Raw genomic sequence first — 12,654 nt, 5'->3', positions numbered from 1 at the left:
ATCACACCCTGCTACAGTCACGGAAGTGCTACCATATTACACATCTTTTCAGAAAGTTAAACAGTAGTAGAGTGCTTTGGCTAACATAAGTTAAACTTAAAAGTAGACTGACTCTCTTATTTGCAAGTCTAGCCAGAAACATAGGAAACGATATCTAAAACAAACCTACTATTTGTCTGTAATGTGATTTTGATGATATATGCAGCATTACAGAATTTGTTGCCACCACTTCATAAAAGCATCTTAGCAGCCACTAACAGAAGTTATGACAGGGAAAAGAAGTGGAAACTTTAAGAGTTAAATTCAGTCGTTCTATAAGCATAAGAATTTAGATGGAAGACCAATCCTGGTAAAATATCACTCCTTCTCAGCATAAGTATTTTTTTATTTTAAGAAGGAACATGAGAATAAACGTTGCTTGATAAACATAGCAATGAATATACAACTTTGTATTACACTGAGGCAGCCCTATATAATATTAGAAAAGCTCACCAAGGAGAGTTAACTAATGTAGGGCTGCCCGGACTAATTTCTATATAGGGAGTTAAAGCACAAAACAATTATCCTAACTCACATCAGGCAGCTGTGTAGTTAGCAACAAAGGAAGTTCAGCCTGTAATCACTGGCTCAAGATCCTGGCACAGGAAAGCATTTCATCTGATCCAGATGTTTATTTTCCTCAAAATGTATATTTGTGAACATTGTTTTCTACTACTGTTTCACAAATTACTTAATGAGATAAGTCACAAATTAATGTTATTTGATGTTGCGGACTATTCGCCTACAATGATTTGTTTTCATTTCCCCCAAGGCTTGTTCCAATTGCTGAATTAGGTGGAGCAGAGTAGCAGGGTCAGTTTGTAATATTTTGGTTGTCTGATCTCCATTTTGATCAAGGTGTAGCTTTATAGTGACAGCTGGTTTAATCTGTTGTCTCAGACTTCTGCTGGCAAGCTGTACGAAGAAGTTCAAATGAGATGAAATGGGGAAGTAAGGGGAAAAAAAGAAACATTACAAGTTAAAACAAAAAAATATGTTAGGAAGCCAAGTGTCACATTTGGAACTCACAACTCTTATGCAACTTTATTCATAGACTGACACATAGTTTACTCTTTACATCTATATATAGTTTTATCATTATTAGATAATGATTGCAGTTTCTGGTTTAATCAAATGCAGTTTTTTGTAATGCTGTCATTTGACAACGCTTCATTATATATTACACCAAAGACTTTAAAAACAATAAAAAAGACTAAATAAAGTTATCCTTTAATCTAGTATATAAATCTCTGACTGAACTCCACATTGTAACAGAGCATAAAACAATGAAATCAATTTTGCAACATTAACTATACTCTTTATCTATCTTAAAGCCCACTGTCTTGCAATGCAGACTAGTAAATAAGCATCTGCAAATATTTATATAAATGCAAATACTGCAGCCTCAAGCATTTTAAGAGCACTGAATTAATCTTAATTTTTTCACAACAGCCTGTTCTGCTAAAATGTGCTAAAATGAAATTCAGATTATCTACTAAGACTAGGATATGTTACCTGCACATCTAGTCTCCATTCAAGGCTGTGGTAACTGTGGAGCTTTGGTGCCAGTTCACTAAGAATGCTTCTGATCTCCCTTCTGTTGTCAAGGTAAAGCTGAAGCAATAATTTGTTCAATTCCTCTGAGAATCCCAGAACAAGCACGGAGTCTTGGAAGTCTATCTCAGAAATCTAGAAATCATCAATTTAGAATGTAATCAGGAATTGCATAACTGTTGTTGCTATAACTATGTTACTTGCTCCCCAGAATCTATATATTACATTTTCTAAAGTCACATTACCTAGTTACAATCCCTTTCATGCAGAAATATAAGAGAGGAGTTCCGTATCTAGAACCCATCAAACCTGTCACATGTTAACTAGTGTATAAATGATGATACGATATTGCTACCAAGGTACAACTTCAATAATAATATTCAAATGCAACTACTCAAGTAAATTAAAGAGGGCAAAAAAAAAATGCTTAACATTTTGTATTTAATCATTTTGATACACCTATTTGAAAGTAGTAGGAACCAAAATAGTGTACCCATAGAAGGAGCTTATAACAATGACTTATTGGGCCTTGACAGATTCTAGTACATTTCTAGATATCAGATCAATTTATAACATATTGTGTAGCATCATTATTAAAATTTTAACATACTCTGAAATTTCTAAAATGCCTATGTATGTAAGTGCTGGGTCAGAACTCACATTATATTAATCTAGAATGGCCCTTGTACTTTGACAGTCCTAGATCAATGGTTTTCTACATGTATGTTTTATTTTATGGTGTGGTTCAGTTTCTGTTATTCTGGAAGCAGTCATGTACTTGAGAGAAGAGTCTTCCTTTTGCACTATTGTCAACAGCTTTCGCATACTATAACTGTTGCATGGCAAGCTCTATCCCATCAAAATGCCAGGAGAATTTATTTCATTTTTCAGGTCATCCTACTTTCCAAAAGAAGATATTTCACTCTATTCCAAGAACTGGAAGCAATACCAGAAGAATACAAGTGAATGAAGTTAACTCAAGACCACCACTCAACTGCTCCACTTATTTCATAAGTTTGCAATATTCAAGTATCCTCTTACTTCTTGGACAGTCTTCCCAATGGGAAGACAATTTATTACCCAGGTGCCTTTCTTATTACCTTTTATGGTGAGTTAGTTAAAATCTCACAATCTAAGCAGCATCAGGCCAGCAGTAGCCTAGGTAGCTACAAGGAACCCCGAATAAGAGGAGTTAATCTAGTCTGTATTCAGTACAGCATTTGAACAGTGACAGAACTCAAAAAATAGATTTCCCTTCACTTACAGTTGGATAGTTTATTTTTTAAAACATTATTATTTTTTAAAGCATTATTCCTCACTTTCTATTCTTTACTCTTGTGAATCGTTGCTATATGCTGATAAAAAAGTTTAACTCCAGAGCCACTGAAATGCATATGCTAGGCAAAGTGAAGTGAGTCACATATACAGTGCTTTGGGATGCTTAATATTACAATACTATGTAAAAATGGTGTTGCTTTTATACATACCCTTTCATTCTCCCATCATCAAGAAGTTGTCAAATTTTGAAAACCTGACTTGGTCCCTTGTCTAAGTGTTTCCAGCATTGTAGGCATATTGTGGAAGCCTTTGTTTTCCAATAAAGAAACTGGAGGACTTCTCTCAAACTTTTACCCCTGATATATACTATCACGACATTATCCTTACCAGGAGCTTGGAGCCCTCAGTGAGAAGATATGTTAATCCCTCAACTCCATGCTGAATAATGTCACTACTAACATTAAGTTTTCCTGAAAACAAAACAGATATTCAAGACAAGGTAAGGTGTATCTGTCCAGGCTATAACATACAGGGCATCTAAATAAATAAATAAATAAAATAATTTTAAAAAGCACAGCAGAACTAGTACGGACTTAAGCATACACTGCATGGTAAGTCACAATGGGGCCTGAAAGAACTTTAGAGTTTATGATATGATTTAATAAAATAATATGCTCACTTGTGTATCACTTTTTAAATCTAACCAACGGTGACCAGACTGGTACTAGAGTTGCCAATTTTCAGACTTTGCCCTTTGGAAAGGGAGGCATTGCATTAAAGGGACACAAATACATAATCACACCTAAATTATTTAAACCACAGTTACAAGTATAATTTATGATTGCTATAGATGAAAGATTTAAAAAAGAAAAGTGGTGTTTTCAGTTGGTTTTCTTTATACATTTGATAATCCTTTGGGTACAGCAAATTTAATTCCTCCATCTCCCAGCTATAATCCACTAAACACACAATTTTACCCTGATAGTTGGATGGGCCTTTCACAAAGCAACAGGAGACAGAAAAATATTTTTTGAAAACCAGGAAAGTGTTACTGTAAAACAACAAAAATTGGAAGAGAAATTCAGAAGCACCAGAAACGTATTTTGTTAATTGCATATTTCAAGTTGATGACATCCATTTAAGTCATGATGTATATCGGTCCCAAATATATTTCTGGATTTTATATTGTTGCTCAACACTGTAGTACAAGGGAGGCCAAACTACAGCCTGCGGACCGGATCCAGCCCATCATGGCTTTCAATCTGGCCCTCGGGATTGCCGGCCCTATGACGCAGCAGGACTAAGGCAGGCTCCCTGCCTGCCCTGGCCCCGCACTGCTCCCAGAAACAGCTGGCACCACGTCCCTGCGGCCCCTGGGGGAAGGGGTGCAGAGGGCTTTGTGCACTGCCCTCGCCTGCGGGCACCGTCCCCCACAGCTCCCTTTGGCCGGGAACGGGAAATCGCAGTGAATGGGAGCTTCGAGGGTGGTACCCACAGGTGAGGGCAGAGCACAGCAGCGCTGCCTGTCCCACCCCAGCAGTCACCGCTGGACATGCTGGCCACTTCTGGGAGCAGCGCAGGGCCAGGGCAGGCAGGTAGCCTGCCTTAGCCCTACTGTGCGGCACTGCCACCTAAGAGCCACTCAAGGTAAACAATGCCGTGCTGGAGCCAGCACCCCTCCTGCACTCCAACCCCTTGCCCTGAGCCCCCTCCTGCACCCCACACCCCAACCCCTTGCCCTGAGCACCTTAACACCACACCCCCTCCCACACCCCAACCCCCTGCCCCAGCCCTACATTTATGGCCCTGCATGCAATTTCTTCACCCAGATGTGGCCCTCGGGCCAAAAAGTTCACCCACACCTGCTGTAGTATCTAAGCACCTTCTGCATGAAATCATCAGCAACAGCCAAGTCCCTAGTGGACTTCATGGAATCTATGGCGATTCTCCCTTTTCAGGGTAAAATACTCCTTAGAGTAGGGCATACGTTTTTGATTAATAAAATATCGAATTTTTAAAATTAGTATTTTCTTTTTAAATCAGTTTTAACAATTCTCCTTCAGTCCAGCAAGGTCCTAGGCAGCATTACCCTTCTGCCCCGCTTCTCTCACTCTTACTTGCGGCTCCTTCGTAGATTTTCGGGTTGGTGCCTTTCCTTAAGAACTCCACTGCGATACGGCCAAATTCACCAACAACTGAAACGAAAGGAGAGAAACGCTCTGCGGACCTGCCTGGTGACTCCTGCGCTGGGGGGAACTCTCTCGGGCAGTTACAGGTTTTGCAGTGCCAGGGGGCACATTTCACACCTCGGCCAGGTCTCCCTCATTAACAGAGCTGACCCGTGGCCCCCGCAGAAGGCCTTGGGCTCTTAGGGGCCCCCTCAACCCCAGCGGGCTCCGGAGACGGGGGTGACTGTCAGGCGCTTTGGGAGCAGGGCCCTGTTTCAGTTTCTCCGGGCAAAAGATCCCACTTCGCCGCCCCGGGGGGCCCCAGCAGGAGGGCCGCGCTCGTGCTGGGGGATTGCGGGGAGAGAGCTGGAGCCTGTGGGGCCGAAGGAGCCCGCCCAGGGCGGAGGAAGGGTGCGGGGCAGCCCGGGAAGCGGGGGCGGGCGAGCCGGACCTGCGCTGTCCACCTGGGTCAGGAAGCCCAGGTGCTCCTTGTGCTCTTCCGACAGCACCAGCAGCATCTTCCCGGGGGCCGCTCGCCTGCTCCGCTCCTAGGCCGGGCGCCTCCCCGCCGACAGCTGAGCCGCTTCCTGTCAGGGTGGCTGCGCCAGCGCGCTCCGGCCGGTGAGCGCAGCCCGGCACACGGGTTCCGGGGCCCCAGGGGCAGGCAGAAGGCCGGGCGCGGGCGGGGGGGCGAGGCCCGTCCGGCGGCTCCTCTGCACGGAACGGGGTCTGGGCCTGCCGGAGGCGGTTCACCTCCCCCCGCCCTCTGCTGCGGCCTGGCCCCTTCGCCGCAGGCGGGAAGGGTCCCACGGTCGCGGCCGGCGTCCCGCCCAGGAGCCCTAAGGGTCCCCAGAGCGCGTTAGGACGCGACGCGCGGTGTCGGCGCCACAGGCCCAGCTAAGAGCCGCATCCAGATTTCAAACCCCGCAACGGCAGGAGGGTCTCCTCGCCCGAGGGTGGGTCAGATTTATCGCTGCATTCGGCCCACCTAGAGCGTGGATTAACATCTCGGCAGTACTTTAGGGAAACTCTTTCAGTGCTGCTACTGTTTTATAAGTTCGTTAGTTCACACAGTCAGGGTTTGATCCCGCATAGCGTGAGGTTAATCGAGTCCACACAGTGCTTTTTAGACGTGCAAAGCGCTGTACAAGCCCTCACTAGTGAAGAGCTAAACAATTAGTTTCAAACATTGTTAATAATTGGGGGCGGGGGGATGTAGCTGTGTTTCACCTCTAGCTTTCAATTTACTGTAAATTACTCAAAAGGGAAAGGAGAGAATAAAGCAGCTAATACTTATTTGTGGGTGCCCTGTGTACCTCCTCTTCTGCATGTGGCGCACACTAAAATTCCCACAACTGGCAGATTTGATTTGGGAAGAAGTTCATTTAGAAATGGAAAAGGCCTGTGGATACCGAGTAAAATATTTACAAATTTAGTTTAAAAGTCACCCATTCATAGATATCCATTTCCCCCCCCACCCCCGAGTTTTTGACAAATTTGGTGAAGGCATAGGGTTTGCTTATCCCTAAATCCACTGTCCCCTCCAAAAAGGGCAGGAGGAAAACAATCAAGTGTTTATCTGCCTGTTCCTTTTGTCTAATTTTAAACTATTGGAAATATTAATAAACAAAATATTCCAAATGAAAATATTTCCAACTGGTCTGAGAGACTGCCTGGGATGAGTAGGAGAGGTGTTTGTTTTTGTTTAAACAGTACCAGTCATCTAACACAGGGGTAGGAACTGTAAAAAATCCTATAATAGTTTCATCATGGATATCTGAAAACAATTATGTAAGCAAAATAGATCAGATGTTGATTTTATCAATGCGCTATGATACTATGCAATTTTGTGGCTTTTTGTTTATTGATGACGTAATTCCTATAAAGTGAAGTCTAGTGTAATACAACCACAATGGGACCAATTCTTTCATGCCACATAAACAACGAGGAGTCTGGTGGCACCTTAAAGACAAACATTTATTTGGGCATAAGCTTTCATGAGTAAAAAATCCACTTCTTCAGATGCATGGAAGAAGTGGGTTTTTTACCCACGAAAGCTTATGCCCAAATAAACGGACTCCTCGTTGTTTTTGTGGATACAGACTAACACCCCCTGATACTTGGTTTCATGCCACAGTGGACAGAGTGCCAGAGATTTAAATGGGAGGAGGAGCAGATCCTAGATTCGTAGTTAAAAGGTTTTAAGTAAAAGTATGGTATAAATGCAGCCTTGAATATAAAGATATTATATGCTAATACCTGTCAAAAGAAGAATATAAAAAAATGGAAATACAAACAACAATCTTTTGTGTGTGTGTAATTCATGTTGACATTGGTTGAGAAGAATACTGAGAAGTCAAAATCACAGGCAATATACAGTGCAATCAGTTGCTAGACCAACAAATGTATTCCAGTAGTTAATGTAATAGCTCACCTGCCCAACTTTTCTCTCATAGGGGTGAGAGGGGCAGAGGAGAAACACACAGGAAGACACATACTCATTGTTACTCTTGCTTCCCACAGAACCACTGAAGGTACAATCTCAGGGCATATCTACACTGCCCTGCAGTTCGCACTACGAGGCTGTGAACAGCAGTGCGCACCAAAGTCCTGTGCTGTAACTCTCCTGTGTGGATGCTGTGGGAACAAGTTTCAGAGTAGCAGCCGTGTTAGTCTTCACAAAGAGAAAAGGAGTACTTGTGGCACCTCAGAGACTAACCAATTTATTTGAGCTTAGGCTTTTGTGAGCTACAGCTCACTTCATTCCCAGTTCTCATTACCATAGTTCTGTTTGAAGAGGACTACGTTAATGTAAATGAGAAACCTTTTCGCTTGTGCCTGCAGCATCCACATGAGGGAGCTATAGCACAGCACTTTGGTGTGAACTGCTCTTTACACCCCCTTAGTCTGAGGCAGGCAAGGCAATGTAGGCATGCCCTCAGACATGATTTTATCATTTTATATTTCAGGAAAGAATTTCAATCTGAAAGTGCTACCTGTATATTGGGGACATTTTGAGAGATGGAAATGATTTATTAGGCGATCTTGTCCAGATGCCTGCCAATGCAGGAGATTTCATTTTATGAAATGGCAGGATTTTAAATGTGTGACCCCTTTTTCTTTGTGTATTTTACAGTACTTCTAATTCAGTTCATGAGACAGAATATGTAATAGAATATTTCACACTAACTGTGGTCCTTGTTCTCCTATTTAAGTCAATGGTGAAACTATGATTTCTGTGGAAGTCAGGCTCTACACCAAAATGCTTTGCAGAGACAAGTAATACAGTCTCAGTTACAGCCTGATCATGTTAACTCTCTCTAAGTCTTATTCATTGTAACATTAGCTGATCAAGTCAGTGGATAATCACCCAGTCCTGTGACAAGGGTGTTAACTTTTTTTAACCCTTTCCCATACCAAATGACTGGGCTGAGACAATAAAGGCCAGTCCCTTAGGCCAGGTCTACACTCAAAATTTAAATCAATCCACCTAAATCAGGAGAATGAAAAATCCACGCTCCTGAGTGAAGTAGTTAAGCTGACCTAACCCCCGCTGTAGATAGCACTGGATTGATGGAAGAATTCTTCTGGTGACCTAGCTATTGGCTCTTGGGGAGGTGGATTAACTATGCCAAGGAGAGAACCTTTCATATCACTGGTTTCAGAGTAGCAGCCGTGTTAGTCTGTATTCGCAAAAAGAAAAGGAGGACTTGTGGCACCTTAGAGACTAACCAATTTATCTGAACATAAGCTTTCGTGAGCTACATCGGTGCATCCAATGAAGTGAGCTGTAGCTCACGAAAGCTTATGCTCAAATAAATTGGTTAGTCTCTAAGGTGCCACAAGTCCTCCTTTTCTTTCTTCATATCACTGCAATTAATTTCTACACAGAAGCGCTGCAGCTATGCTGCTTAGCATTTCAAATGAAGAGAAGCCCTTGCAGATGCTCCTGTTCCTCACACGTTGGGTTCAATGGGACTGCACAAGTAAGGATTACTCACACAAGTAAGGTTTGGGAGAACGAGGACCCTAAATAATAAATCTCTCAATGGAAGAGAGGAAGAAAGTATGCAAGAGAGAAATTTATGCAAGATAGATTTGCAGATGAGACTTAAAAAGGGACAAGAGAGTCAATGAGGTAGAGAGACACAGAGCAGTCTGTTCCGGAAAGCAGGAGCTGCAGAAAAGGTTTTAATCAAAGTCATTTTGAAACTGTTTTGGGTATGTCTACACTACGAAATTAGGTCGAATTTATAGAAGTCGGTTTTTTAGAAATCGGTTTTATATATTCGAGTGTGTGTGTCCCCACAGAAAATGCTCTAAGTGCATTAAGTGCATTAACTCGGCGGAGCGCTTCCACAGTACCGAGGCAAGCGTCGACTTCCGGAGCGTTGCACTGTGGGTAGCTATCCCACAGTTCCCGCAGTCTCCGCTGCCCATTGGAATTCTGGGTTGAGATCCCAATGCCTGATGGGGCTAAAACATTGTCGCGGGTGGTTCTGGGTACATATCGTCAGCCCCCCGTTCCCTCCCTCCCCCCGTGAAAGCAAGGGCAGACAATCATTTCGCGCCTTTTTTCCTGAGTTACCTGTGCAGACGCCATACCATGGCAAGCATGGAGCCCGCTCAGGTAACCGTCACCCTATGTCTCCTGGGTGCTGGCAGACGCGGTACGGCATTGCTACACAGTAGCAGCAACCCCTTGCCTTGTGGCAGCAGACGGTGCAATACGATTGGTAGTCGTCCTCGTCGTGTCCGAGGTGCTCCTGGCCACGTCGGCTGGGAGCGCCTGGGCAGACATGGGCGCAGGGACTAAATTTGGAGTGACTTGACCAGGTCATTCTCTTTAGTCCTGCAGTCAGTCCTATTGAACCGTCTTATGGTGAGCGGGCAGGCGATACGGACTGCTAGCAGTCGTACTGTACCATTTTCTGCCGAGCAGCCATGAGATGTGGATGGCATGCAGTCCTTCTGCACCGTCTGCTGCCAGCCAAAGATGTAAAAGATAGATGGAGTGGATCAAAACAAGAAATAGACCAGATTTGTTTTGTACTCATTTGCTTCCCCCCCTCCCCTGTCTAGGGGACTCATTCTTCTAGATCACACTGCAGTCACTTACAGAGAAGGTGCAGCGAGGTAAATCTAGCCATGTATCAATCAGAGGCCAGGCTAACCTTCTTGTTCCAATAAGGACAATAACTTAGGTGCACCATTTCTTATTGGAACCCTCCGTGAAGTCCTGCCTGAAATACTCCTTGATGTAAAGCCACCCCCTTTGTTGATTTTAGCTTCCTGAAGCCAACCCTGTAAGCGCCCCTCCCAGCGTCAGAGCAATGGCAAACAATCGGGCATCTGAGAGTGCTGTCCAGAGCAGTCACAATGGAGCACTCTGATGGGGCTAAAACATTGTCGCGGGTGGTTCTGGGTACGTGTCGTCAGGCCCCCGTTCCCTCCCTCCCTCCGTGAAAGCAAGGGCCGACAATCATTTCGCGCCTTTTTTCCTGAGTTACCTGTGCAGACGCCATACCACAGCAAGCATGGAGCCCGCTCAGGTAACCGTCACCCTATGTCTCCTGGGTGCTGGCAGACGCGGTACGGCTTTGCTGCACAGTAGCAGCAACCCATTGCCTTCTGGCAGCAGACGGTGCAATACGATTGGTAGTCGTCCTCGTCGTGTCCGAGGTGCTCCTGGCCACGTCGGCTGGGAGCGCCTGGGCAGACATGGGCGCAGGGACTAAATTTGGAGTGACTTGACCAGGTCATTCTCTTTAGTCCTGCAGTCAGTCCTATTGAACCGTCTTATGGTGAGCGGGCAGGCGATACGGACTGCTAGCAGTCGTACTGTACCATCTTCTGCCAGGCAGGCAAGAGATGAGGATTGCTAGCAGTCGTATTACACCATCTTCTGCCAGGCAGGCAAGAGATGGGGATGGCTAGCAGTCGTACTGTACCATCTTCTGCCGAGCAGCCATGAGATGTGGATGGCATGCAGTCCTTCTGCACCATCTGCTGCCAGCCAAAGATGTAAAAGATAGATGGAGTGGGTCAAAACAAGAAATAGACCAGATTTGTTTTGTACTCATTTGCCTCCTCCCCTGTCTAGGGGACTCATTCCTCTAGGTCACACTGCAGTCACTCACAGAGAAGGTGCAGCGAGGTAAATCTAGCCATGTATCAATCAGAGGCCAGGCTAACCTCCTTGTTCCAATAAGAACGATAACTTAGGTGCACCATTTCTTATTGGAACCGTCCGTGCAGTCCTGCCTGAAATACTCCTTGATGTAAAGCCACCCCCTTTGTTGATTTTAGCTCCCTGAAGCCAACCCTGTAAGCCGTGTCGTCAGTCGCCCCTCCCTCCGTCAGAGCAACGGCAGACAATCGTTCCGCGCCTTTTTTCTGTGCGGACGCCATACCAAGGCAAGCATGGAGGCCGCTCAGCTCACTTTGGCAATTAGGAGCACATTAAACACCACACGCATTATCCAGCAGTATATGCAGCACCAGAACATGGCAACGCGATACCGGGCGAGGAGGCGACGTCAGCGCGGTCCCGTGAGTGATCAGGACATGGACACAGATTTCTCTGAAAGCATGGGCCCTGACAATGCATGCATCATGGTGCTAATGGGGCAGGTTCATGCTGTGGAACGCCGATTCTGGGCTCGGGAAACAAGCACAGACTGGTGGGACCGCATAGTGTTGCAGGTCTGGGACGATTCCCAGTGGCTACGAAACTTTCGCATGCGTAAGGGCACTTTCATGGAACTTTGTGACTTGCTTTCCCCTGCCCTGAAGCGCATGAATACCAAGATGAGAGCAGCCCTCACAGTTGAGAAGCGAGTGGCGATAGCCCTGTGGAAGCTTGCAACGCCAGACAGCTACCAGTCAGTTGGGAATCAATTTGGAGTGGGCAAATCTACTGTGGGGGCTGCTGTGATGCAAGTAGCCCACGCAATCAAAGATCTGCTGATATCAAGGGTAGTGACCCTGTGAAATGTGCAGGTCATAGTGGATGGCTTTGCTGCAATGGGATTCCCTAACTGTGGTGGGGCTATAGACGGAACCCATATCCCTATCTTGGCACCGGAGCACCAAGCCGCCGAGTACATAAACCGCAAGGGGTACTTTTCGATAGTGCTGCAAGCTCTGGTGGATCACAAGGGACGTTTCACCAACATCAACGTGGGATGGCCGGGAAAGGTGCGTGATGCTCGCATCTTCAGGAACTCTGGTCTGTTTCAAAAGCTGCAGGAAGGGACTTTATTCCCAGACCAGAAAATAACTGTTGGGGATGTTGAAATGCCTATATGTATCCTTGGGGACCCAGCCTACCCCTTAATGCCATGGCTCATGAAGCCGTACACAGGCAGCCTGGACAGTGGTCAGGAGCTGTTCAACTACAGGCTGAGCAAGTGCAGAATGGTGGTAGAATGTACATTTGGACGTTTAAAGGCGCGCTGGCGCAGTTTACTGACTCGCTTAGACCTCAGCGAAACCAATATTCCCACTGTTATTACTGCTTGCTGTGTGCTCCACAATATCTGTGACAGTAAGGGGGAGACGTTTATGGCGGGGTGGGAGGTTGAGGCAAATCGCCTGGCTGCTGGTTACGCGC

At 45.4% G+C, this 12,654-nt stretch overlaps 1 protein-coding gene across 1 annotated transcript; it reads right to left on the bottom strand.

Annotated features, from left to right (window-relative positions):
* Positions 1-364: 364 nt before the first annotated feature.
* Positions 365-5,886, bottom strand: COMMD2 (COMM domain containing 2). Its single transcript, XM_048864723.2, has 5 exons — positions 5,491-5,886; positions 4,989-5,066; positions 3,259-3,341; positions 1,555-1,728; positions 365-954 (listed from the first exon to the last, which is right to left on the bottom strand). The coding sequence occupies exons 1-5, from the start codon at positions 5,555-5,557 to the stop codon at positions 757-759; spliced, it is 600 nt and encodes a 199-aa protein (XP_048720680.1). The 5' UTR covers positions 5,558-5,886; the 3' UTR covers positions 365-756.
* Between the last annotated feature and the right edge of the window lie 6,768 nt (positions 5,887-12,654).

The sequence above is a fragment of the Caretta caretta genome, chromosome 9, assembly GCF_965140235.1.
Source record: "Caretta caretta isolate rCarCar2 chromosome 9, rCarCar1.hap1, whole genome shotgun sequence".
Taxonomy (NCBI): Eukaryota; Metazoa; Chordata; order Testudines; family Cheloniidae; genus Caretta; species Caretta caretta.
This window is presented reverse-complemented; position numbering and strand designations above follow the sequence as displayed.

Excerpts from the sequence above, each read along its gene's own strand:
- COMMD2 (XM_048864723.2), bottom strand. The coding sequence starts at position 5,557 with ATGCTGCTGGTGCTGTCGGAAGAGCACAAGGAGCACCTGGGCTTCCTG. Across the intron at positions 5,067-5,490 it reads GACCCAGGTGGACAGCGCAG|TTGTTGGTGAATTTGGCCGT; the intron begins GTCCGGCTCGCC and ends CTTTCGTTTCAG. Across the intron at positions 3,342-4,988 it reads AATCTACGAAGGAGCCGCAA|GAAAACTTAATGTTAGTAGT; the intron begins GTAAGAGTGAGA and ends TTTTGTTTTCAG.